Below are 26,393 nucleotides of genomic sequence, written 5' to 3' on the forward strand. Positions count from 1 at the left end.
TTCAATTCAAGGTTTATTTCAAAAAATGACGTAATAATTTTGATATCCATTTACTCAAACTGAAGCAAAAATTATTCCAACTTTCTGTGAACATTTTTTGAACGAAAAATTATTTTTTCCACTTGAACAAGTACAGAGTGCAAATGACATCAAACTTTGTGACACACATATCATTGCAATGTGTTTGTGTGTGTGTGGAAGTATTGACAATTCAGTATTCATGACACATAGTATATTATTGATATTAAATTATATACAATTTTTTTTGACTTCTTGGTGTGCAGCAATCATCTGATTAAATAAATAATAATTACGGCGACAAGAAACAAACACACAACACGAGCAATAAGATAAATGAGATTTTTGAATTAAATTGTGCTGAACGAGACGATGACTAGAATAGAATAAAACTATAAATACTAAAAAAATATGTGTTACTATGCGACTATCATTGATTTGAAACTAAATCAATTAAACTTGTGATTTTCATTTCATAGTGTTTTATTTCCTTTTTGTCATCCAAAGTGGTGCCTTGTTTTTTGTTTGTATATTTTTCGTGTGACAATTTATTTTCTTTTCTGTTTGCAATATTTGTGTTCAAAAAATGTCTTGCTATTTTAAACACCAACAAGAAACAACGATTACGATTCCAAGCAATGTTGACATAAGCGGTACGAGTCGTAATGCTTTTTTGCAGATTTTTTTTATTTTTCTAGTTATTTTTAAAATTGCAAAATATCAAAACACGTCGACAAATTCAACCACAAACTCATTTCATTTGCAGGTACAACGTACTACAATATTCATGTGTCGATTGGTAATGTAAATTGGACAGTACGTCATCGCTATAAAGAGTTTGTGGAATTACATACGAAACTTGTGAATGGTCAAAGTATCGGACGCGATTTGTTACCACCGAAAAAGGTTATACCTTGACATTTGATATTTAAACAGTGTTTTTTCATTCATAGCCTATCAAAATATGACTAACATCATATTAAAATATTGAATTTCATTGAAAGTGTATGATTTCATTTTAATTTTCAAGGTCATTGGCAATCGATCGCTACAATTTCTGGACCAACGTCAAAAAGATTTGGAAAAATACTTACAAAAAGTTCAATTTTTTCTACAACAACACATGTGCCGAGAATTCGTTGAATTTCTCGAGCTAAATAAATATGACATTGTTTATTTACTACAAGATTTGGCAAATACATTTTTCCAACAATCCGAATTATTGTTGCAATTTTTCAACAAACGATATGAATTCTCGGTGCTTGAGGTGCATGCCATTTCCGAGCGATTGAAATTGCCATGTCCGGCAAATGATACCATTGAAAATATCTATGATTTTACGCATGTGGTCGATTTTTGCTCACAAATTGAACGTTTAACCATACGGCCAAGAAATGTAAGTTTTTGAATTTTTTTACTCAAAAAAATAACGACAAAAATTTTCTATTTTCAGAAGCGAATCAGCGAGTCGGCGTCATTTTTTGTCAATCAAAATTCGCCGATTGGCACGTCAAATATATTTCCGGGGAGTTTAACTTTCGATTTGGTGGCGTTCAAAAATCTGAAAACATTACAAGTATTTGGTATTAATGTTTCCAACATTACAAATATGGGATCTTTACGTCAGACTATACAACAATTAGCTTGGCACAATACATCAGCAATGCAAATAAATGAATTTTTGCTATGCGACCGCGTGCACAAAGACGATGCTCACGATGAGAATATTTGGCCAAATTTGGAAAATATCAATTTATCAGACAACAAATTAACCGTCATTGATTCGAGCATTAAATTGGCGCCGAATTTGAAAACGCTGGTCTTGGATCAAAATCAAATAAAAACCATTGAAAATTTAAGTAGTTTACCTTACATGCAAACGCTCAGTCTTTGTGACAACCAAATTGCACGGTGTATTGATTTACATTTGATTTTGGGGGGTAATCTAATCCATTTGAATTTATCGCAAAATAATTTACAGTCATTGGAAGGCTTTCGAAAATTATTCACTTTGGTAAAATTGGATGTGAGCTGTAATGCAATCGATTCAATCGATGAAGTTGATTATGTTGCGAATTTGCCATGTCTCGAAGAACTCATTTTGACTGGGAATCCAATTGCGGGAACCGTTGATTACCGATCAAGGGTTTTGGCACGGTTCGATGATCGTATTAATGACATTTATCTGGATAATGAAAAGGGAAATGCGCAAGAAATTGACACAGCGCTGGCTTTGTCCGCTCTACGACAATCCGAAAATCTCTCGGCGTTAATGAAACAAACACAAATCTCACCGAATAAATCTCTTAATTCATCCAAAATTGGTGGCGTAGCATGTGATAGAGTGGCATCCACATCAGCAACGAATACAAATAAAAGCTGAAACAATTCTATTTTTTGTATGAGCCTCATTTTGAACCGTATATACATATATTCTATAATTTTTATTATAAATTGTAATTTTCTATTTGTGATTCACAGCACGTGAAATATGTAAATCTCGATAATCGAATGAATCAGGCATAAATAAAAAAAAACAAAATTATACTCAATTTTAGTTTTGTAATAAGTTACATGAAATTCCATTCTTGTGTTTATCGATAAAACCTGTAAATAAATTGGGCCAATAAAGTCTTTTTAATAAAACTTTTTTTTTCATTTCATAAAACTTAAATGAAATTACCATAAACCAAAGTTATTGCTCATCAATCGAAATTGAAAATCAGTTAACATATAATGCACGTCTAAATGAGTGCAATATAATAGTTGAAATGTAATGGTAAGTTTTGTCAGAAGTACCAAAGTTGATCAATTTCGAAATGAAAAATCCGGTGCTAATGAACTTCAAATGGATCATAAAAAATAAAAATGCTCATAATATACTGGGTTTGTTATACAGTGTTTTTTTATTGTTTCCATTAAAATGGTCGTTCGTTTTTCCCCTTACAAATTCCACAGGCAAGCAAATATATTAGTGATTGATTACGTGATGGTTGACAAAGTAAAATATAATATCTGAGGTTTTCCTTTGGGTTGATTTCTGGCTCATCGATTATTTGTAGCAAAAAGTAGTTCCTGCCATTATTGTATCTTATTAAGCGATATATTTCTACATGTATATAAATCTATAACATTGATTAAATGACGAATTATTAATTGAAATTGAATTGCATTCAAAAAAGAGGAAAAACATTTCAACAATGAAATTGAAGCATTTTTGTTCGATTTAAATGTGGTTTTTGTTCAGGAGATTTATTCCACATGCAGATTTAAATACCAAAACAATGATCACAGAATTTTGACACACTACATATTATGAGAGTAAACGTTGCAGATATTTGATTGAGATTCAACAAAGACTATTGAATTAACGAAGCAATCCCAATCAAACAATTTGAGTGAAACCGATTTGCCATTTATTTGAACATTCTTTTTTTTTCTCACATAAATACATGTTGGATATAATTTTTTTTAATGTGTACCTTTCATTAAATTCATGATTTTTGAACAAATTGGTTCCATGTAAATTCATATTTTACTCACACAGCACTTACAAGCATATAATATCATCAAAATTCAGAATAATATAACATCTTTTCTCGCATGCAATATACTTTTTTTTTGCACACAATCCATACAATACTCTAATAAAACATAATAAATCATTTTTGTCTTTTAATTTTTGTCATTTGGTCAATTGTTCTGATTAATTGGATTTTTTTTAATCACGTTGCTGTTTCTTTTTTTCCCATGCCATTTGCATACTCCAAATACTCAATGGTCGCATATAACCCAAACTGCGGAAATATCGGCCGACAAAGAAAGCTTCTGGTGTTTCAAAATTCATTCCAAAACGTTGCGATATTGATTTATATAGGCCACCAGCTGTTTGAAATGCTTCGTCGGTCATTCCCTGAAACACCATAAAAATTATTCAATAAAATATTCATATCCCATAAAAGTGAAAGATACCATGCATATTTAAAAAAAAACACGGTTGATTTATACGTACTTCGTAGAGCATAGTTGAAGCGAGAGCATATGTCACACCCGTCCAAACTTCTTCCGATTGAATTGTCGTGTAGTCAACATGACCTGGTTTATCTGGGTTTGAGTTCAATACAAATCCATTGACAGCCCCCAAATTTCCATCACAAACACACATCACATTATTATCATAGATTGTCTTTAACGCGGCGCGCACATTTTCTTTTGGAAACACCTGACGGACCAAAGAAGTAATGCAAATGGATTATGAATAAAAAAATCAATCGAAAAAAGAACTCAAACTAGTCCATCGAAATTACGTCATAATCGAATCCACAGCATCTCAAGTACCAATGGCCACACAGTTGATCTGCCATCACAACGGATTTCTTTGAGCTGCTCATTGTGTCAAATTTATAGTAGGTTTTATTCCATAATTTATCTTCGTATGCCTTTTTGCCTTTGTCCAAAATTTCAGAATACTTTATGTAATCTTCGGGCATGTCGACGAGGTTGGCCATCGTTGACATGCACTGAAGGGCAGCCAGCCATAATCCTGCGCAATAGGCACTCGGTCCGTCCTGAAAGAAATATCACAATTATTTATTAACTGATAAAAAACGTTGTCAAGTGATTGGCAATGATGATTTTCGTACCATAACCCATGTGTCAAAAGTTTGATCTGGTGAGCGACTATTTTCAATCAAACCATCACCATCTTTATCCCATTCTAGTGTTTTTTCGATTAGCAATTTACAAGCGGAATACATTGCTTTCAAATATGTTAAGCCGTCCATCATGCAAAATTTCCCATTGCTTCCATTGATATAAAGTGAGGCTGGTTTTTTGGCCTTTTCATTATCTGGTGATGAGATTTTATGACGATTGTCTTGAATATGAAGATCGAACACACTGTCCTTGTCAATAAATTCAATGGATGTGAATTTATTCGGATTGGTTTGTGCCGATTTCGAGAGCCCGTTAAGTATTTCATAATCACGATACACTTGCAGCACAAATTTCACATTCAAATCCCGCCACTCGGCCACATCATGAATTGGGTACGAATTGATTAATGTGAACGGTTCTTCAGCTGGATCGCCCAAGTCATGCGGAATTGATGACATCATTTTTCTTTTTGTAGCCTTGCCGTCGTACAAATTTTTTCGAAGCTCTGGTAATTCCATTGAAATCGAATCACGAAAATCGTATTGTATGCTTATTTGTAGATTTGGCCATAGGGATGCCAATGCGTGTGATGCATAATAGTGGACGTCGTAAGTATTGTACATTCTGTACTCATGACCTTCCAAATAGGCAAATCTACCGTAAGCCAAACGGGGATCATTGTAATCAACGTCTTCCGTTTGTTCGAATGTTAACCAAAGACTTCCGCCATCGGATATGAAATAAAGTTCATTAAAAATGGCACTCTTATACCAATCTGGTAGCTCAGCATCATTGAGAATTGGCTGTTGCCAATTGCAAATTATCTGTTCCCATCGTTCATAGCTTTCCAATGCGTATGTACAAATTTTATGGGCTGCATCACCATTTCCACCAAAGAATTTGGTATAATATCTACGATTGAAAATGAATACAGTGAAATTCCATTTCAAAAATGGACGCAAACCAATAACCAAGTACCTGTTATATTCTTTGATTTTTTTATGAAATTGTATTTTCGGCATGTCCCATGCTAATGCAAATTCCAAATCGTTACTGGTATGCGGCATGACCTTTAATTTCTTACAAATGGCCACACCAACATCCTTGCCTATAAATATGTGTTGAAAATGAATTGTTAGCAGCACATTGATTGATTTCAAAAGACGCAAATAGATTTGTTGGCATGCGAAATAAATTCGCAACAATAAAAAATACCTTTGAGTTTTTCATCGGTGCTGGCTTCGGTGAGTTTTCCATTCTCATTTAGGTCTTTCCACAATTTCTCACCGTTACCAAATGGATCGAATTGCGTGCATGAGCTCAAATTGTCATTATCACCTTTGCACGCAACCGCATACGTACATTCCATGCCGACAATCGTCTGTTTTATACAAATCGATTTAATCGATTCGCTATCTAATGCTGTCGTCGTTGGATCGCCTATATAATTTATTATATGACATATAAGTGTGTGTTCCATCGAGACATTGAATTACTTGTCTGATTAAATATAAATAAAAGGCTAAAATTGTGTGACAAACCTTCGGCATCTTGCTTTTTTGTGCCGGTGCCATTTTTAAATGTAAACGTAATCGATACGTTGCGTTCTTCATTGCCCACATTTTCCACTGTCCAAACAAAAACGGCACACGGTAACGATGAATCTTTATATTCATGTGGTAAAAATGGTGAAATTTGACGACAACACAACTTAATGCCATACTCGCTGAGATCATATTCAGACCAAGCACGTGGATACAATCCCGTATATGTGCATTTATTGCCGTCTAACTTTGATTCCCAACTTGATAACGATGATTTCAATGGGCGCCTATTAATGACAAAAAAGACCAGAACAACATGGGAACAATAAATAAAATTGATGCCGGTTAAATGACTTGTACGTTTTTGTGAATACAACGGCAGTTAATTTTAGGCAGTTGAAACGAACACTCCTACTATTTTATACATAGTCAAACATTTTTTTCCTTTAAAATCCTTTCACATGAATGTTGTTTGCGATTCGGGTTTTTATGTCATATTCATGCTGTTGACAAACCATGACATAGAACATAATTTCCCGAATAATATTTTATGTGTATTTGCAAAAAACAACTCATACTACTGACTTAATGACATGAAATTGGTTTTTGCGTACAACATTGTCTTGTCGAATGGCATGAAGAAAATGACTCTTTCATTTGCCATTGCAATTAAGGAGCTAAATGTGGGCCATAATTTGATTTCGGTTCGTGTTAGTTACAAATGAAAATAAAAAAGGAATTGTGTTTGAAGTGGAGAAGGGAAAAAAAGAAACATCAAGAGGCACACATCGGAAATCGCATGGAATAAAACAATAATCGAAATAGTGTAGACTGAATGACGCCAACGAGCTTCGACTTCACAAGCTTTTATGAATTTATTTTATTTCTTTCACAGTTTGCACAACACACACACATGTATCCACTGTGTATTTTTTGATTTTTGTTCCTTCCGATACCCAAGCATAAGTACAATAATAACCATCATAAAAAAGGCAACGCAACGCACATTGAGCCGCCAAATAAACCAGTCAGCCAACACTAATCGTATTCCATGTTAATGCTAAAAGCACAGAGACTTGTGTATATCGCTTGAATTAATGGCACCAACATAAACCGAGAACGAAATTATCGATTTTTTTTCCACATTTGCTACAATGCTTCTACTTCTATGCTGCCTCAACAAGTCGCTCGTGAAATATGAAAATCGACATTTAAATATAAATTCATAGATTAAAGTACACCACTCACTCATAGGTAGACAAAAGGCTTTGGAAAATAGTTTTGCCACTGGCATCGCCAATCGTCACGATAAATTGATTGGCATATACCACATTGTATTCATAGATGCCTGGCCTCAGTTGAAATCTACAAAATTCACCAGCGTATCCACGTCCGATGGTTCCGCTACCAATACCTCCTATTGGAACTCCGTAGATTTGACGTGAATGTTCAAGATAGTTGTAATCCATAACACATTTTCTACCTTCTTTGGTCACTTTTGAATAATACATCAAATATCTGTAAAATAAAAACGTTCGAAATCAAACATGATCAAAATTTGAGTTTTTTGTTTGTATAATTTCAAGTCATTAAATAAAACGTTCAAAGTAGAAAAAGTAAAATTCCACAACTGGGTCATTGAATAAATAGTCTTATCGTTATTTACGTCTTATCAATTAAAAAACAAGTTCTAAAATTGTTATATATTCACATATTCGGATTAAAGTTTTATTTCTATTGAAAATATCGAGAGGAGAGTATGTTTTCATTCAGACATTACTCAGCCATAAGCGCTGAATAACATACTCTCTTCTCGATATATTCAATAGATTTATTCATGCATATTGAACTATAATATAATAACTAATAAAATATTTAGAGAGGGAGAAGGGGGTTTGTGACATTGCAAATGTACGATTGATGTTTTGTTTACATTGGACAATCCCATATTTCATTCTATAAATTGTCGTTCGTTTGTTCTTCCCTGCTTGATAAATGTATCGCATGTATAGGTTCATACAGTTTTTTTTTGGTATGTACAATAAACCATTTATCGTGGCAGGGTATTGGCGCATCCGGAAAGACGTAATGTCATTGCACTTGACGGGGCAAAAAAACACAAACGAATAAGCACAAGTACATTCACTCGCCAAGCGAAACTACGAGTGCATTGATAAGTACAATAAAATCCTTTCGAAGCAACTCACATCCAATTATTCGAAAGAAAAAAAATTCTTTTTCGTATACACATAGGTTCGCCATGAAAACGTTGTTTCGGATTTGCATTTTTCAATTGGAAATATGAAGGGTGAATGACACTCTCAATTGAGTTGATAGAATGCTAACATCATTTCAGGAGGATGAAATGTACAGACAAAATACGGAAATATGGGAAATATTTCGCCAGGTGTGAGATGAATGTCATTTGAAGAGGACTTCAGTTTTCGCTCGACTTTCCAATTTGTAATAAAACAGTAATAAATCAAATGAATTTTAAACAAATAATGCACGTAATAAAAGCGAACGAAAAGAAAGAAATTGTCGAGTCATAAATTGAGATGTGGGATAATAAAACAAAAGCACGATATGTATATGAATATTATGGATTATTATATTTGTGATCATGTTTGTAAAAGCTTACCTCCATGCCAATGGAATGAGTGGCAGGCTTTGTCGCACCGATGGCCGTATATTTTGTGTACGTTTCTCCGGATATTTGTGATTGAATTTCATTTTGATACCATATTGTGGCACAGCCGATGGTAATTCAGCCGACAACAAATCATAGCTATGCGTTTTTTGTGGTTGTTCGTCATCAGCATCCACATTCTTCATATTATCGACGGCATTTTCAATTGTTATTCGATTTGATTCACTCATGTTGGAATGACAATTGTTTTTATCTGACATATACACTCACACGCTCACCAACAAACACTTTTCAATCAAAATGTCTTTTTAATACAATATCAAATCGATTGGAACCACTGAAGCAACCAATAATTTCAATATAGAAATCTCCATTCGCTTTGATGTCACTGACATTCAATTTTATAACTTTCACAATCGATTTATATGCCTAAACAATACTCAGAAGAAGATGAAAAAAACACAGCACATAAAGTGAACAAGCAACTTTGATCGAATACACGAATTGTAAATTTATTCAACCACACGCAACGACTGTCACATCTGCTCTGGCAGAACAGTTCGGTTCGCTGTTAAGCACTTGGTGATGCGATACAGTATGTGAAAGAGAACACAATAATAGAACCGCGTATGCGCACAACGCACGCCAATCACATTGATTTCGTTTCAATGTAGTTGTGCAATTATTTTGCCGGCATGTATACAGGTTGGTTATTTTTAGTTTGACATCGAACGAATGAAGAATAAAAAAAACAAAAACATTTTTTTTGGTATATTGGATAGAATACGAATCAATATTATGGTGTATGTGAATAGCAGCAGCTGAAACGGTTTGTCACATAAATGCTGTTTTTTGTATATATGTATAGGCGGTATGTTTCGGCACTTATCATTAATGAATTTCACTTACCAAGATTGCTGCTTTCATCACCGACGACAACAAAGTGTTTTTTTTAATACCATTTATGATTTAGCCAACTTTGATCGGACTAATTAGTAGCGATAAAAGTGAAACGAGCGCACAAAAATTCAAGTTTATCGCTTAATATTGCTTAAAGCACTTGTTGATGGGCATTTAACAATTTATAGATAAAAATGAAGATTTGTAATGAAATAAGTGGAAACACCAGTAATTTTAATTTTTGGAAGATTTAACGAAATGATTTATTTCTCTTTGAGATTGATTTTTGTATATAAGTTTTGTAAAAAAATTTGGGTTTTCTATTAGAAAAAATACAATAGTTTGGTGTGCATATTTCCTTTTTTGTATCACAAAGATGTTTCTTTTTCTTTTCTTTTCTTTTCTTTTAAAATTTAAATATTTGTTGTGATACCTGATGACTGTTATATTGATAGGTTATTGAAATAATGCCAAGATCAGCAGACTGAACTGCCTTGGCGGTATTTCAATAATCTGTAAATTTTTGTATTTCATTCAGGCAAAAACTATTTAGAAGCTAATTTCGAATTTGAATTTTTTTCCTCGCCCAATTCTATGTTATGCTCGTTGATTGCTGTATCCAGACGTGACAGCGTATCAGCCATTATTTCAACAGTGTTTCGTTGAATTAATATGGAATTCAAGTGTTGCTCATTCGTATATGTCATGTTCTCACCGTCCATATTCACTTCTAATGTATTCGGTTGCACCTGATTCTGCTGTGCTGTCCGAACTTGTTCTTCCTCTAAACGTAGGCGATCCCGTGTTTCATCCAATGACCGTCTAATAACACCGAGAGAATCTCGTTCGATGTCATCCATATAATCCCAAAATTTGGTTGTATTCTTTTTGTCACGCATAGCCAAAAACCATAGAAAATTCAATGCGTCCATTATGACATCGGTGTTTGTGAGAACATCATATAATACGTCGCCTTTGGGCCATTTACAGATGCGATAACGCCAAATCCACATAAGCTTTGCGCAACGACAAAATGGTGATACCTCTGGTTCTAGACCTGCATCGACCGCATCTATTTCAGCCGCGATCATATCCTTGTACACTCTTATTAAAACACCACGAATTTTATCGTGGTCTGTAACGTCCAGCAAATATTGAACGTGAAAAAACTTGGAATCAATCGTTTTGAATTGTCCAATATAGGATTGTAGCAATTTCATACCTAGTGGAGAATCGCAAAAGAAAATAATAGAAATAATCAACAAAAAATCGAAATAATCAATAAGAATAGAAAAGCAATTCTTACCCAGTTTACCATTTTCTTTGACCGACGTTTGCTTCAACATCAACATTAGATGTTTACCAAACTCTTTATGGATGTCTAATTCCAATGAGTCGTCTTCAAGTTTTTCCTTGCCCATATTTTTCAACAACATTTTAGCCAATCGACATGCTTTGGTGTGCAATAATTCGTTTCCAACTGTTTTCAATAGTTCTGTGACAAAGTATAGGCCCATTTCAAATAAATAAGCGCCACGATAAATTCGCAATCGATGTGGTTCAAACAAGTCTGTCGCCAATAATACGTAAAACATAACCGCCATACTAGATAGTGATACGCGTCCATTTTGCAAATAAATATTCAACGTCACTTCTTTTTCTTCGCTGGAATCATCAAAATTGTTATATTCATATGGATGCAATGCACGACGTTGGCCCAGCCCAATCAAATAAATCGGATTTTCGATTAATTTTCTCAAAACATGAATAAGCTGTACAATACGTTGACGGGCATGTAAACGTGTGACTGGGATTTCATTCTCCTTTTGAATATTTATTGGTATCTTTTTGGTATCTTTTTTTAGAATTTTTGTTGGATCTGATAAGTCCATGGATCCAAGCGGTTTTTCAAACATTTGAATAATTGTACAAATGAGAAAATTTCGTTCGTTTTCACCATAATAACGAAAGTGGCCAATGGTTGCTGGTACATTGTTGGCAACGTGCTCCAAAATTGGTTCCAAAAAACTTAAAGTTTTTTCTAAAAAACTGTAAATACGCTGCAACTGAGCCTCATACTCTAAAAACTTTAGATTTTCTTTGCCCAACTTATTGCAAACCGCTTTTGATAATGGTAAACCCGAAATATACGATAGGACTGCGTCCAATGCCATGGAAAAAGCAATGAGCTGTGGATTTTTTGGATTTATTAACATTTTTTGAAAAACTTTCATCACACTTATTGCTGTACTGTCTTTTCTTGCTGAATAGATTGCTAGCATCAACGGTACTGTTATAGTTTTTTGGTCGATCAAGCAGGCGAGTTCGATGAGAATCGATTCGCATTCTTCGTAAAAACCAAAGTTTAGTAGCTGATTATCCTCGGTGATGTGCGAGAGAACTATGTTTGTCAATGCATTGCAGTCAATATTATTGACTAGCTCATTGTATTTGACATCTTTGATGATATTCAAAACCTCTTTCCCTTGACCATTTTCAAGCAATCCGGAGATATGGCTCAGGAAATTGTCTTCAGTAAACGTTTCATCATCCATTTCGACTGACTGGATAAAATAACGCTAACGAAAAAATGTTAGTCACCACTTTTTCAATGATGCTTTTCTGAAATAAATCACGGATAATAATCAATAATGCAATTTATTTTCGTTTATTGATTGCTTCGACGATTTATTATTTATTTATTATTTATTTCTGTTTTTTTTTCTGAATCAAAATGCTACTTACTGTTTGATTTTAAAAATAATTTTTTATTTGCAATACAGTTTCAATCGGCTTTCTTTAGGCTACGCAGCTCTTAAACAGAGTCCATAACCTCACTGCAACATTTTTTCATTGACAGTTCATGCTTTTATCTGTCCCAGTCTTTTGTCACAAAATACAAATTTCAATTCAAAACCGGTATAATATTCTAATATGATTTTATTAACACTTTTTTCAACATTTTTAATTTTTTATTACACAAATTTATTATTGTACTACATTTATTGTTTCACTTTAATAATGATACGTGTGTTGATTGGAAGACTTTCTCTCTCACGATACATTTTTTTAACATTTATTTGTCTTTCTTCTATGTTATTCGTTAAAAACGTGTACTGTCAGTTAAATCCCTGTCAATTTCACCGTTTGCAACCTGAATTAAAAATAAATGAGCACAACATATTTAAATATTTATATTTATTATTACAGTATCTTGTCTCTGAGAAAAAGAGTGCAAATAATTGTCAAAAACAATAACAACATCAAAGTGTAATTACCGCAAAATTCTTCTCTATGATAGCGGCATTTCGTTGTCGTATACGTTTTGCAAGTGGTGGTGTAAATAGATCGGCATTGATAAGAGTTTTATTTCTATCTGTGTAAATAGTTGATTCACCACCCAAACCAAACGTATCAAGAACCACACTAATAAACCATCCGCCAAAAAATGCTATACAAAATCCTATTGGGGCATACCTAAGAGTTGATCAGAAGAAAAGAATGGAAAAAATGGAAATTAATCAATGCGTAATGGATCGGAATGGAAAATGAAACTATAGATGAAAGTATATACTTTATAGTTAAGTAAAGTAAATACTTATAAAATCAATGAACATTGGGGCATACCACATGTACGATATTTTGTACAACCAGAAATACCTATGACAAAATTATATCAAAGGAATTAAAATAATGATTCTGATATGTGTAAAGTGCGCTGAATTTTGTTTACTCAATTTCCGTTGTACTATTTCTTGATGACATCTTCGGGGGTGTTGGACCCCTCGGACACTCATCTGTTGAGAAAGGAAGAGTAGGGGCTGTCGGCTTTGGTTGGCCGAAGGCAATCACCAGGACAAATATAACGCTTATTAACAAACCAGCGATGGCACCCTAAAATTCGAAATATTTGAATGTGTTTTGAGTTTATTTTGCAAAACTTAAATATTCAATTTACTCTTTGATTTCCTCTAAGAGTAAACATTCCTAAGGTAAACATTCCCAGCAGAGGTCCACCGACAGCACCAAATATTGAAAGAGACACTTGAAGTATGCTTCCAAGATATTGTGCTAAATTAGGTTCGAAATGAAGGTGTTAAAATCTAAATCGCATCTAAATGAAGCGTTTTTACCTAAAAAAGCGATACCAACACAAATCAATCCATATAGAAATGCTGTGATTTTTGATGGTAGGGCTGAGCTGCTTTCCATGAGTGGTTTTCCTTTGATGTGCGAATATAAAGGCTGTGAATATTGGAGGAAAGTGCGAGAATTTTTCATGAACTACAAGTTCGTATAAGAAGGTTGAATGTTATACTTTAATATAATCCTCTAGGGTGACTGCTGCTAATGAGTTCATACATGCTGAAACGGATGATAAGCTAGCTGATACGATACCCGCTATAAAAATTCCAGGCAATCCTGGCATATTTCCCATTGCTTCAACAACAAATAATGGCATCAACTGTAATATATCACCATATTAGACTAACTTTTCGCCAAATTTCACCTGATCTCTAGATATGTTTCACCTGATCTCTAGCACTAATTCGTTTGTAATCCAAAACTGGATCACACTTTGCATAATACGCATATCTGCGGAAAAAAATAACTAAATAAGTAATATTCTTCTTTTTTTTAAATTATGACAATGTGTTTTACAAAGCGAGTCCGCTGAAACAGGTACTGATGCTTAGCAATGAAAACAGTGGCCAATTCACAAATATAGCGATTTGAGATTTTTTCAAATCTTTAACAGTCAACAGTCGTTGAACTTGGTTTTGATTGCATGCATACAATGTGGCATATGTAAAACCGCCTCCAATTATTAACGAAAACCACGTATGACGAACTGTTGGATCCAAATCGAAACTAAAATTGAGTAAAATATTAATGCATCAAATGGAACTCATTAGATTTGGGTTAATTACTTGAAAAAATTCAATCGGCCACCTTCCTTGGAAATATCCCAAATCGCTTGAAAGCCACCGACACGAATTGCTGCACAAATGATTACACTATAAATAGCTGCGAACATAAGTAAAGATCTGAAATGTGTTAAAAGAACATTTTTAGTTGATTTTTTTTTGTTTGTAAAAGAGATATTGCTTACTGAAAAACGTCTGTGAATAATACGGCTTTCATCCCACCGATTGTCGAATAAAAAGTGCACACAAATCCTATGAAAAAGTTTTATATGTAATAACTTATGGTTATAAGATCGAACTTTGTATTCTAACCAAGTATTAGAATGGTGTCCAATCGGGAAATTCCTGTAACTGTTTCCAATGCCAAAGCAGGGGCATATAAAACGACACCCATATACAGCATCATTTGCATTGAATATGTTATGGATGCTGTAAGTCGAGTGGCCGGTCCAAAACGTTTCTCTAAGTACTGAAAATATGACATTTTCATTTGATGCTTTTAAAATTATATTTTTCACTCTGAAATTTACCTCATAAGCGCTAGTTGCTTGCAGTTTGTAAAATACTGGTAAGTAATAAAATGCCGAAATGGCCGTTGCAAATCCATACGATAAATTGATAACGCTGAAAAGTATTCCGTATGTATAAACTTCGGTGGACAAACCGAGCAATGTTATCGATGACATGAAACTGGCCATTAAACTTATTGAAACCGGATAAATACAAACTTTGCTATCTGCCAGAAAATACTCCTATAAAATCATCAACAATGTCAAATAACAAATATTGTTAGATAATTAGAAAAAAATTGTTTTCAAGTAAACATACTTTTGTGGTTTTTTGTTTGCCGCCTGTGAACCGATAGTATAATCCAATGGCAGCTGATATAGTCAGCATCACAATCAATACGAGGTAGTCCCATATTGAGAACGAGGCCATTTTTTTAAAGTTCAAGTAACTTCGGGAGATCTACAAAATAAATTCCGAATGTTTTAAATTCATAATTGTTTTTGAACAGTGGTTATGCACTTCAACCTTTTATCAACTTTGAATTTTTGAAAATCAAAATGACTAGCACTTTTTCTGATATTATATCAGGTGTTAAGCTCACGTATCAGATAAAATGTGAAATTTTCTATTAAATATAGAACCGTTGTTTATCGGTGGCATTACAATATTTTACAACCTGATAAAATTGTCGTGTACATATGGAATGTCTTACAAATGTGTATTGAATACGGTGATATGCACAGATTGCAAATTTTTTTACAAACAAATCAAACACTTTTCCATAGGATCGAATTGCATAAAATGGTGAACAAAACAATTTGCAAAACCTGTATGTTATTACTTTTCCGCACACCTAGTGTAGGGAAGGTATTGTATTAGGCCAAAAAATTAAAGTCATCCCAAAACATGTTTTCTATGCATATTTCATATAGAAAACACGATTGGAGATGATTTTGGGGCATATTAATGTGCGTCGCTGTGTGTGATGTGTCCTGTGTCCTGTGTCCTGTGTCCTGTGTCCTGTGGCGTGTTGCCAAAATTTGTTAACTCGATAAATCTTCTTCCAAAAACTCAATTCAAAATCTGACTTTTCAGGATGATTTGGGACCACTAGGAGACGTGCTGATTAGTTTTTGAGCAATATCTGTTGACCGGTGTAATTTTTTTTGGTCCGAATGGAGTACCCACATCCATACATTTTTTGATAATTTCTCAACCATTTTGGTGACACGATGGTTTCGTGCTCAGACATGAAATTCAAAATTTGACTTTACCGAATGATTGGGCACTACGAGGAATAGATCTGGTCAAATTTTCAACGACATTGATTGACCGGTGTAAAACTTAGACTCTGAAGAGGCACTTATGAGAAAAATGCCTTAAAATAATTTATTATTTCAATTTGAACGCTGAAAGAATGTGTAGTGGGGGGTTTTTTGGCACGAGAAACCTGAATCTGATGTTAGTTTTAAGATGCAATCAATTTTTCACAGACTTTTCATACAAAAATCCACAAAACATTTCATTTTTGTATGAAAGACTTGCCTTTGTGGTACCGTAATGATGTGAAACTTTGAACAGGCTATTTTTTTGATTGAAATTTCTTTAAACTTGGTGTGATTATTTATTTTGATAAGAAAATAATATTCACAAGTTTTCACGTTGATTCAAGTTACTGCAACCATACATAGACCATAATTTCAGTTTATTCCCAAAATTTCGGTTCCATGCGGAAAAGTCAGCTTGCGTACGTAAGCCTCTTTATTTTCTTTAAAACACAATCGTTATCTATCTTAAGTTTTTATGTTATCATTTTTAACACTCAACTGTCATTCGGGTCATTCTACTGTAATATTTTTGATAATTTTGTTTTTTTTTTCTTCGAAACAAAAATAACAAACAAAATTGAAATTTAATCGCATTTTAATAGAATCGTACAGTGTTGATTGTTCTATGAATTCTTCCTTCATCAATTGAATTGAATTGCATGTCTACACCATTTCAAAATAATTTACACTCATCAATACTTGATCAATCAATGAATCCAAATTGAAATTTATGAATTCGACCCATTTATGATCATTTTGTATATGAAAATAAAACTTCCCTATCAAAATAAAACTGTATTTTCTGAAAATATGCACACTTTTCGGTAGTAAACATACAACAGTTACTCACACTATACGTGGGTTGTAAACTAATTTGATTTCACATCGATTTATATAAATAAAAATAAAATAAATCGAAATCTTATTCTATTCGATGATGAGTGATGTGTGTTGTTAGCGCACTCATGTCACTGTATCGTCTGACTGATATTTATCGATTAGCATTTCGTTTTATATCAACATGTGCCAGCGGTAATCATAACAAAAATTTTATTCTATTGATGTTTGTGACAGTTGATAACGCATGAGCATGAGCATTTCACACTCATCTACTCACTCAAAATATTTGTAGTAATCTCAATCCTTTGACAGCTTATGCTAAAACGTCCTAAACGATTGTCACAACATAAAAACACATTAGCGGCGTACTTTTTGTTAAATTTATTGACATTCTCTCACATATTTACAAATTAAATTGAATTCTACATAACAGACATGCTTGTTCAAATTTATGTTTATTTTATTGTTTCAGTAGTGTGTTCGATTTCAGATATATATTTGTATTTCATTGTATAAAGTTTGTACCATTCGTTGTACGTGTGAAAATTCTACACTTTTGTTTTCCATATGTCCTATTAAGTAACTTTGATTTTTTGTTCAGTATTTCGAGCTTAGCTCAATAAATAAGTTTTAAGAGATCAATCTTATAAACTTGTATTTTTGTTTATATTAGTACCAAAATCGCCGTCTGCAACCTAGAAAATCAGTAATAGTAATTTGATAGAAAATTAAATTTTTAAAAGAATTGTCATTACCGCAAAACTCTTCTCTATGATAGCGGCATTTCGTTGTCGTATACGTTTTGCAAGTGGTGGTGTAAAAAGATCGGCATTGATAAGAGTTTTATTTCTATCTATGTAAATAGTTGATTCACCACCCAAACCAAACGTATCAAGAACCACACTAATTAACCATCCGCCAAAAAATGCTATACAAAATCCTATTGGGGCATACCTAAGAGTTGATCAGAAGAAAAGAATGGAAAAAATGGAAATTAATCAATCGTAATGGATCGGAATGGAAAATGAAACTATAGATGAAAGTATATACTTTATAGCTAAGTAAAGTAAATACTTATAAAATCAATGAACATTGGGGCATACCACATATACGATATTTTGTACAACCAGAAATACCTATGAGAAAATTGTATTATATAAGGAATTAAAGTAATGATTCTGATATGTGTAAAGTTCGCTGAATTTTGTTTACTCAATTTCCGTTGTACTATTTCTTGATGACATCATCGGAGGTGTTGGACCCCTCGGACACTTATCTGTTGAGAAAGGAAGAGTGGGGGTTGTCGGCTTTGGTTGGCCGAAGGCAATCACCAGCACGAACATAATGCTTATTAAAAGACCAGCAATGGCACCCTTAAATTCGAAATATTTCAATGAACTTTCAATTTTGAAAAATAGAAATATCTAATTACACGTTGATTTCCTCTCATAGTGAACATCCCCAAAGTAAAAATTCCGAATAGTGGTCCACCGATGGCACCAAATATTGAAAAAGACACTTGTAATATACCACCCAGGTATTGTGCTGTAGATAATTCGGAATCATTTTTATAACTGTGTGAACAAACTGTGGTTTCGATAGTTTTACCTAGAAAAGCGATACCGACACAAATCAATCCGTATAGAAATGCAGTGAGCTTCGATGGCAAGGTTGAGTTGCTCTCCTTGAGTGGTTTTCCTTTAACATATGAATATAATGGCTGTGGAAGTTTGGGTGAAATTCATTATTTGTGAAAATTGTTTTTGAAAGGAGATTGAATGTCATACCTTAATATAATCCTCCAGGGTGACTGCTGCTAATGAATTCATAGCTGCCGAAACGGATGATAAGCTAGCCGAAAAAATGCCCGATACGAAAATTCCAGGCAATCCTGGCATATTTTCCATGGCTTCTATAACAAATAATGGCATCAACTGTAATATATCACCATATTAGACTGATTTTTCCCTACATTTCAATTTTCCATAGATATGTTTCACCTGATCTCTAGAGGTAATTCGTTCCATTAAAAGTGGATCACATTTTGCATAATATGCGTATAAAGCAAGCCCACTAAAACAGGTACTGATACTAAGTAGTGACAAAATTGGCCAATTTAAAAATACAGCCTTTTGAGATGCTTTCAAATTTTTAACCGTCAACAGTCGTTGAACTTGGGTTTGATTGCATGCATACAGTGTTGCATATGTAAAACCGCCTCCAATTATCAAAGAAAACCACGTATGACGAACTGTTGGATCCAAATCGAAACTGAAATTGAGAAAAAATTTATGTTATAAATGGAATTCATCAGATTTGGAGAATCATTAGATTTACTTGAAAAAATTCAATCGGCCACCTTCCTTGGAAATATCCCAAATCGCTTGAAAGCCACCGACATGAATTGCTGCACAAATGATTACACTATAAATAGCTGCAAACATAAGTAAAGATCTGAAATGGGTTGAAAGAACATTTTTAGTTTTTTTCAATTTTTTTTTGTATAACAAAAGAGATATTTGATTACTGAAAAACGTCTGTGATTAATACGGCTTTCATCCCACCGATTGTCGAATAAAAAGTGCACACAAATCCTATGAAATATGATTAAATCATTAGTCATTAAATAACGAACTTGTATACCTAATTTAATGCGAATTCAAAGTATCTACCAATAATTAAAATAGAATTAGTTTTCGACATTCCTGTAATAGCTTCCAATGCCAAAGCGGGGGCATATAAAACGATTCCCATGTATATAATCATTTGCAATGAATAAGTCATGGATGCAATCAGTCGCATTGTAGTTCCAAAACGTTTTTCTAAGTACTAAATACATTGAATTCGATTAACACAATTCAACGACACATTTGTCGATATGCTAATTACCTCATATGCGCTAGTCGCTTGCAGTTTGTAAAATACTGGTAAGTAGTAAAATGCAGAAATGGCTGTGGCGAATCCATACGATAAGTTGATAACGCTGAAAAGTATTCCGTATGTGTAAATTTCGGTGGACAAACCAAGCTGAAAAATAGTTACAATAAATGTCATACAAATATTTTTTTTTGTTAGAAAATGAAAGTAATGGCAATGCAAAATTTACCAAAGTTATAGCCGACATAAAACTAGCCATCAGACTGAAGGAGACGGGATAGATGGAAACGCCGCTGTCGGCCAGGAAATATTCCTATTTAACGAAATTAAACTATTGTTTTGTCAATTCATTAAACTTTTGTAGACTTACTTTTGTTGTTTTCTGTTTACCACCCGTGAATCGATAATATAATCCAATGCCAGCCGATATAGTCAGCATCACAATCAGAACAAGATAGTCCCATATTGAAAATGTGGCCATTTTTCCAAATTGAAGTCAGTCTATCAGAAAGAAATTCATTTTTTTACACACTGAAGAAAACGAATATTTTCTTAATTTTCGGTGAATTCACAGTAATACCTTTTTTGCCAAACACATTTTCACTCAATTTGTATCGCAAAAATATGATGTGATGTATATTAGCTGTGAAGTTGCATACATCATATTTTTGCGAGTTACATCGATTGTATGTTTGACAAAAAAAACTATTTTACCAGGTGTGAATTGGCCCTTAATACAGATTACTGTCAATGGCGACAAAAATATATTCATAAATATTTCTGCACTTCGACATTCAATTTTCCGATATTTTTTCTGCAAAGTTTCGCAATTAATCTATTTTTTCTTGTCATTTATGATTTGTCATAATGGGCAACATTAAAAACCTGATGACATTACAAACTTTTTCTAGTAGACATTTTCTAGTACGATATTCGACGAAATATTTTCTGAACTCGTTGGTTTTTCCAATATCTATTTATAATTTTGCTCTTGTTAATTACAACATGCGCAATTAATAAATCTTGTTGTACTTTTTTACTAAGTCATTTTCGGACAATTAATTCTAGTTATATTTTATAAATTGAATTGCATGTTTTCAATACTCTTATTCACAAATTAATATTTGATCAAACGAATCAATGAAACAAATTGAACTTTATGAATTTGACCTGTACAATATATATTCGACAAAGCTGAAGTTTTCCCTTTAAAAAATAAAACTATATTTCCTTTGACAAAAAAGCGCAGGCAACAGTAACTCACATTATACGTGGATATTCTAAATTAGTTTCACATCCATTGAACGAAAATAAAAATAAAAATAATAAATCGAAATCTTATTCTTATCTTATCTAATTGTTAACAAATGTTGTGTGTGGTTGGCGCACTCATGTCACTGTATCGTCTGACTGATGTTTACCATGCATATTCCCGAATTATATTATCATATGTACATGCGGCAACCAACACAAGAGCTTTGCTAATGTATGTGACAACTTACTCTCTTTTACTCAACCAAAACACGTACTTAACCATTGTTATTGTACTTAGTCCGTTTTTTACTTTCTTTGAGTACGCGAAGCTTGAAATCTTCACACAACAGTTTCAATTGCTTGGATATTAAACCCAAACAATTGAAACATTTCAAACATACTGTACCATTGGTTAATTTTGATGTGGAAAGCCATCCCGCACGATTTAAGGCGGGACTAACTACATTTTAATTTACGAAAACCCCAATTTCATTTGAAACACACATATTTAAAACCTCTTTTCACTCTTTTTTCCAGAATCACCTCCAAAATTATTGTAAGACTTTAATTTTACCTTTTTTTATGAAAAGCAGTTTCTCACGCAATATTTCTCTTGAATTCCTAAAAAATCATGAATACAATCTAGAAAATATCTATTAAAAATCCATTGTTCTTGGCATGTCTTTAATTCAATCTCAATTTTTTCTCCATTTAACAGACGTAATTACTTCAAAGTCTGAGACGAATAGCATTTAATTGTTTATTCTTTTTCTATCATTTCATTTAGATTGCTATGTGAAAAAAGGAATATAAATCAGTTCATTTAGTGGATTTAAGCTCATTCGGTCTGATAGTTTTTTCGGAGAAAGTCTTTCTCTTAACGTACCAAAATGGAATTGGATCAAACAATAAGTGTATATATCATGAAAACTGAACGTTTTTTGTGTAATATTTTGCGGATACTCGGTTTATGGATGCCATTCGGGAAATCAAAATTTAAATTTTATCTGTATTCAACTTACTCCGTTGTGTTTCTAGTATTTTTTTCCATCATTTACACGGTTTCCATGGTATGCAACATATTTTTTTTGACGGATTTTGCTGACCTCACAAATAGACTTTACATGTCACTTACTGAAGCAGGTAAACCAGATCTAATCCTACTATTGCTGTAAATAAAAGGAGGTATAAAATTTTGTTTCTATTTTGCAGCGTTGGCAATAAAAATCATAAATATGGCAATAAATAATCATGAATGGCAACAAATTCTAACGCAAATCAAAGATTTTCGTATTAATTTACTGGAACACGAACGAATTATTAAGCGACGTGCATACATTTTTCAAATCGTTATTTATGTATATTTCTTCATTCCGAATTGTGCGGTGATTACGCTGGGAACTGTGCCACTATTTACCGGAAGACAAAGTCTCATATTCAGTGGATGGTATCCAGGTTAATAGAATTAGAACGCATCAACATATGATGTCAAATCAATCTGAAATAAAATCGATTTATAAATTTATTTTAATGCAGGATTTGATTGGGAAAATAATAGGCAAGTTTATTGGTCTATCTACGCCTATCAATACATTGGCATTTTAATAACTTGCAATTTGAATGTGGTGGTTGACTCTTACTATCAATATCTGATGCACGTACTCAGTGCTGAAGTTCACATTTTTGGTCGTCGGTTGAGCACAATTCAAGTCAACGAAAATGAAAAATCGATGAAAAATATTCGCACCGATTTAATACAAAAAATCTATGCACATCAACGTTTGTGCAACATATTTGAATTGATACAAAAGAATCTGCGATGGGCATACTTTTGCCAGATTTTGCTCAGCGGTATCGTTATTTGTAGTGTTACAAAGGAATTAGCACGGGTAATTTTGAACATTTTCCAAATTTTCTGTTAATGTATTCTCATAATATTTTTGCAGTCATCCATTTCAGACGAACCGGTTTTGTTTTTCTCAACTGGTTTTATTCTGATTTCATTTTTAATGCAAATATTTTTAATGTGTTTATTCGGACAAGAAACTACTACTGAGTTTGATTTACTGCCATATCGATTTTTTAGCTACGATTGGCCCGAAATTATTGCCATTTTAGATCGAAACGACTCGAAAAATTGTCAAATGATAATAACAATCACTATGGAAATTTTGAATCGCAATAAATGCGTTATGATCGGAAAGGTTTTTCCATTGAATTTGCCAACTTTTACATCGGCAAGTATTACATTTTTTAAATTGTTTGAACGGAAGGGACAAAACATCATGTATACGGAATATTCTTTCATTCCAGATTCTGACAGTGGCTTATCGACTTTTTGCTATATTGAAATAAAATATCTTTATTTGCACGAATATTTTTAACAAATGTCACAGTTGCAGTGCAATATCAAATATGAAGACGATTCAGAGAGTAGAAAACGCTGCCGCTATAGTAATACTACATATATTAACAATGCCTATAAATAATTACTATTTATATACATTTCGATTGTGTGACCACAACAATTTTTGCAAACCCCAATGTGAACAATGTAACTCTTTGTATGTAGATTTTAGAGCGGGAGTGTAACCTACCTAAATGTACCTTAATGTACACTTTTTTAAGACCAAGATACGTTACATAATATATGAGATTTAGAAAATCTCTACCCCGAGAAAAAATGATGAGTATAGGCAAAAAGGGGTCAATTTTCTCAAAAATATTTGCAAGTACCCTTTCAAACAAAATGCTGTACACTTACCTACACTTAATTAAAACCAATAATTTTGAAAAAGATATATTATAGAAAAATTATGATGGCATGCAAATTATGATTTGAAGCGATTTCATATTGTATTAAAAAACGAAAGTGTAGTTGTTTATAAACCGTATTAAATGAATAAAAAATGTCTAAAATGTCACCATACATTTCCATATTTCACATTTTTCAATCAAGTGAAGCTGTTTTATGGTTTCTTCCAACTTAGAGGTTCTAAGAACCATTTTAGTTTGTTGCATACATTTTTCACAAGATTTTTATTGCAACGACAATTTGACAACTTTAGGTAAATTCAGCACATTAACGTTTTCAAAGTCATTCCTTTACTCTTGATATTTGCAATATGACTAAATCTCGGATGGGCTTTAATGACGTCTTCATATCTAAATTGGAAAGTAAAGTTTATCTTAAAATATAACTGTAATAGAACAAGTGTATCATATATACTTCAGAGCGACATTAGTTTCAAATCCAACTTTGTCTGCATTTTGATTTGAATAGTCGGATGTAAAAAAAGTGTGAGTTAACTTCAAATTGTACTGTTTGCAAAGTTTCTTCCTGTAAAAATCATAATTTAATAAATTAATTAAATTGAGATAGATTTTTCTATTTTTACTCAAGACAACTTAACCTTGTTGCAAGAAAATGATCCCCAATGCTTCTTCCACGATATTTGCGGCTAACAGATAGTCCAAATGATGTCAAGTATTCATCGACTCCATAATATTTAAACGTATCGAAATCCTCGTAAAGTATCATCATCAAATCAAATAAGTCCTTAGTTACTTGACTTTTAAACTGAAAACAATTACACATCACCAATATCTAGAATCAAATATATTTTAATTTAATTCAAAAGTCAAATTTGCTTACAAGTCCACACGCCGCTTGCATAAATTCATCATCTTTTTTCAATACGAATAGCATATTTGCGCCAACGATTTCATCGGAACCTTCTTTGAAACACACAAGCGGAACTTTTTGCTCGGCCATTTTGCTCCAACACAACTTGTAATCTTCAATATGGTTTGGATCCTTTGAACCCTCTAAAATTGTTATTAGTTTTTTGAATTATGGGTTAAATATTAAAAATAAATAAATTAAATAGTTACCAAGCACTTGACTAATTGGTTCGTCTTGAATATAATTGGCCATCATGTGTTCAAATACGTCTTCAACACGATTTGTTGGTAAATCTTGAATTCGATATTCCACCAGCTCATCTGTATTCAAATCTTTTGCTTTAAATGTGTGCCACACTTTTGGAAATTCAATTGTTTCCGGACGTTTCCATTTTAATACCACGTTTGCCATTACGAGTTTAATAGTTTGCAAGACTGAACAAAAGACTAAATGAATTCAACGTAGTTTTCCGCATTTATAAAGAAATCGTGTATATATAATATATTGCGAATTTCAGTATTTATCTAGATATTTATATAACAAACTAAGAAATGCATGACAAATAAATTTTTTAGAACCAACTATTAAAAAAATTAATATCAATGAACAAACACATTATTGCAATAAAAAAACAGCTTAATGTGATTTCTGGCTTTAATGCAAACACAAGGTTTACAATAGAAATGATTTTTCAAAACTGCAACTCATGTTCATTACTTAATCTTCGCAATATTTCATACGACATTTGATGAAATCAAAGACAATGCAACAAGTGCTACTTAAATTGTTTGTTGATTAAATGCAGTTTGATTTTAATGGAAATTTTCACTTCTTCCTGGCTAATTTTGCTTTGATAAATAAATCAACATTCTGATAATTAGACTTGGCTGAATGGTTTTGGTGTTTATATAGACTATTATCTCCATTGATAATAATAGGGAAATTGCATCGAAATTGCACATTGATAAATGATATTGCCTATCACAGATTCGCAGACCAGGTACTCGTTTATTATATGTATATATTAGAATCAAATCATTGGAAGTCAACATACACAATTAAAAACAGACAATGCATATATTTGGATTCAGATATTTCATCTGGCGAACGACGGGCGCTGCTATGAAGCGATAATAATAGAAGTTATAAAATATAGCACTTCATTTCTAATTTTCATAGAAAATGTCCAAACATCCCAGGACT

The 26,393-nt window shown here is 32.9% G+C and overlaps 5 protein-coding genes across 11 annotated transcripts; 1 reads left to right on the forward strand and 4 right to left on the reverse strand.

Moving 5' to 3' along the window:
* Positions 1-164: 164 nt before the first annotated feature.
* Positions 165-2,658, forward strand: LOC116339562 (nischarin). The gene is made up of 4 exons (XM_031765516.1): positions 165-671; positions 785-924; positions 1,049-1,414; positions 1,472-2,658. Exons 1-4 carry the CDS (start codon positions 605-607, stop codon positions 2,399-2,401), a joined length of 1,503 nt encoding a protein of 500 aa, XP_031621376.1. The 5' UTR covers positions 165-604; the 3' UTR covers positions 2,402-2,658.
* A 240-nt stretch (positions 2,659-2,898) lies between these two features.
* Positions 2,899-9,428, reverse strand: LOC116339699 (non-lysosomal glucosylceramidase). Its single transcript, XM_031765728.1, has 9 exons — positions 8,860-9,428; positions 7,467-7,736; positions 6,216-6,505; positions 5,890-6,114; positions 5,653-5,782; positions 4,662-5,586; positions 4,326-4,586; positions 4,031-4,240; positions 2,899-3,931 (listed from the first exon to the last, which is right to left on the reverse strand). The coding sequence occupies exons 1-9, from the start codon at positions 9,126-9,128 to the stop codon at positions 3,740-3,742; spliced, it is 2,772 nt and encodes a 923-aa protein (XP_031621588.1). The 5' UTR covers positions 9,129-9,428; the 3' UTR covers positions 2,899-3,739.
* Positions 9,429-10,102: 674 nt separating this feature from the next.
* On the reverse strand, positions 10,103-12,612 carry LOC116339437. Its single transcript, XM_031765300.1, has 3 exons — positions 12,514-12,612; positions 11,075-12,390; positions 10,103-10,990 (listed from the first exon to the last, which is right to left on the reverse strand). The coding sequence occupies exons 2-3, from the start codon at positions 12,321-12,323 to the stop codon at positions 10,314-10,316; spliced, it is 1,926 nt and encodes a 641-aa protein (XP_031621160.1). The 5' UTR covers positions 12,324-12,390; positions 12,514-12,612; the 3' UTR covers positions 10,103-10,313.
* Positions 12,613-12,758: 146 nt separating this feature from the next.
* LOC116339438 (putative sodium-dependent multivitamin transporter) lies at positions 12,759-21,671 on the reverse strand. Of its 7 annotated transcripts, none has more exons than XM_031765305.1 (15): positions 21,516-21,671; positions 20,622-20,752; positions 20,481-20,564; positions 20,264-20,401; positions 20,047-20,203; positions 19,902-19,968; positions 19,712-19,828; positions 19,375-19,645; positions 19,162-19,308; positions 18,983-19,094; positions 18,807-18,919; positions 18,587-18,747; positions 18,478-18,510; positions 18,130-18,328; positions 12,759-12,922 (listed from the first exon to the last, which is right to left on the reverse strand). In XM_031765305.1, exons 2-15 carry the CDS (start codon positions 20,730-20,732, stop codon positions 12,872-12,874), a joined length of 1,761 nt encoding a protein of 586 aa, XP_031621165.1. In that variant the 5' UTR covers positions 20,733-20,752; positions 21,516-21,671; the 3' UTR covers positions 12,759-12,871. The 7 variants fall into 7 exon arrangements, with proteins under 7 accessions (XP_031621165.1, XP_031621161.1, XP_031621162.1 ...); XM_031765301.1 differs by lacking the exons at positions 18,130-18,328; positions 18,478-18,510; positions 18,587-18,747; ... (9 more) ...; positions 20,622-20,752; positions 21,516-21,671 and adding exons at positions 13,047-13,245; positions 13,396-13,428; positions 13,502-13,662; ... (9 more) ...; positions 15,525-15,665; positions 17,385-17,583; XM_031765302.1 differs by lacking the exons at positions 18,130-18,328; positions 18,478-18,510; positions 18,587-18,747; ... (9 more) ...; positions 20,622-20,752; positions 21,516-21,671 and adding exons at positions 13,047-13,245; positions 13,396-13,428; positions 13,502-13,662; ... (9 more) ...; positions 15,525-15,665; positions 15,732-15,993.
* A 2,707-nt stretch (positions 21,672-24,378) lies between these two features.
* LOC116339578 lies at positions 24,379-25,665 on the reverse strand. The gene is made up of 5 exons (XM_031765538.1): positions 25,400-25,665; positions 25,161-25,333; positions 24,919-25,085; positions 24,735-24,845; positions 24,379-24,670 (listed from the first exon to the last, which is right to left on the reverse strand). The coding sequence occupies exons 1-5, from the start codon at positions 25,599-25,601 to the stop codon at positions 24,580-24,582; spliced, it is 744 nt and encodes a 247-aa protein (XP_031621398.1). The 5' UTR covers positions 25,602-25,665; the 3' UTR covers positions 24,379-24,579.
* Positions 25,666-26,393: the final 728 nt, after the last annotated feature.

Source organism: Contarinia nasturtii, unplaced genomic scaffold (assembly GCF_009176525.2).
Source record: "Contarinia nasturtii isolate CC-2019 unplaced genomic scaffold, AAFC_CNas_1.1 Cnas_scaffold_533, whole genome shotgun sequence".
NCBI lineage: Eukaryota > Metazoa > Arthropoda > Insecta > Diptera > Cecidomyiidae > Contarinia > Contarinia nasturtii.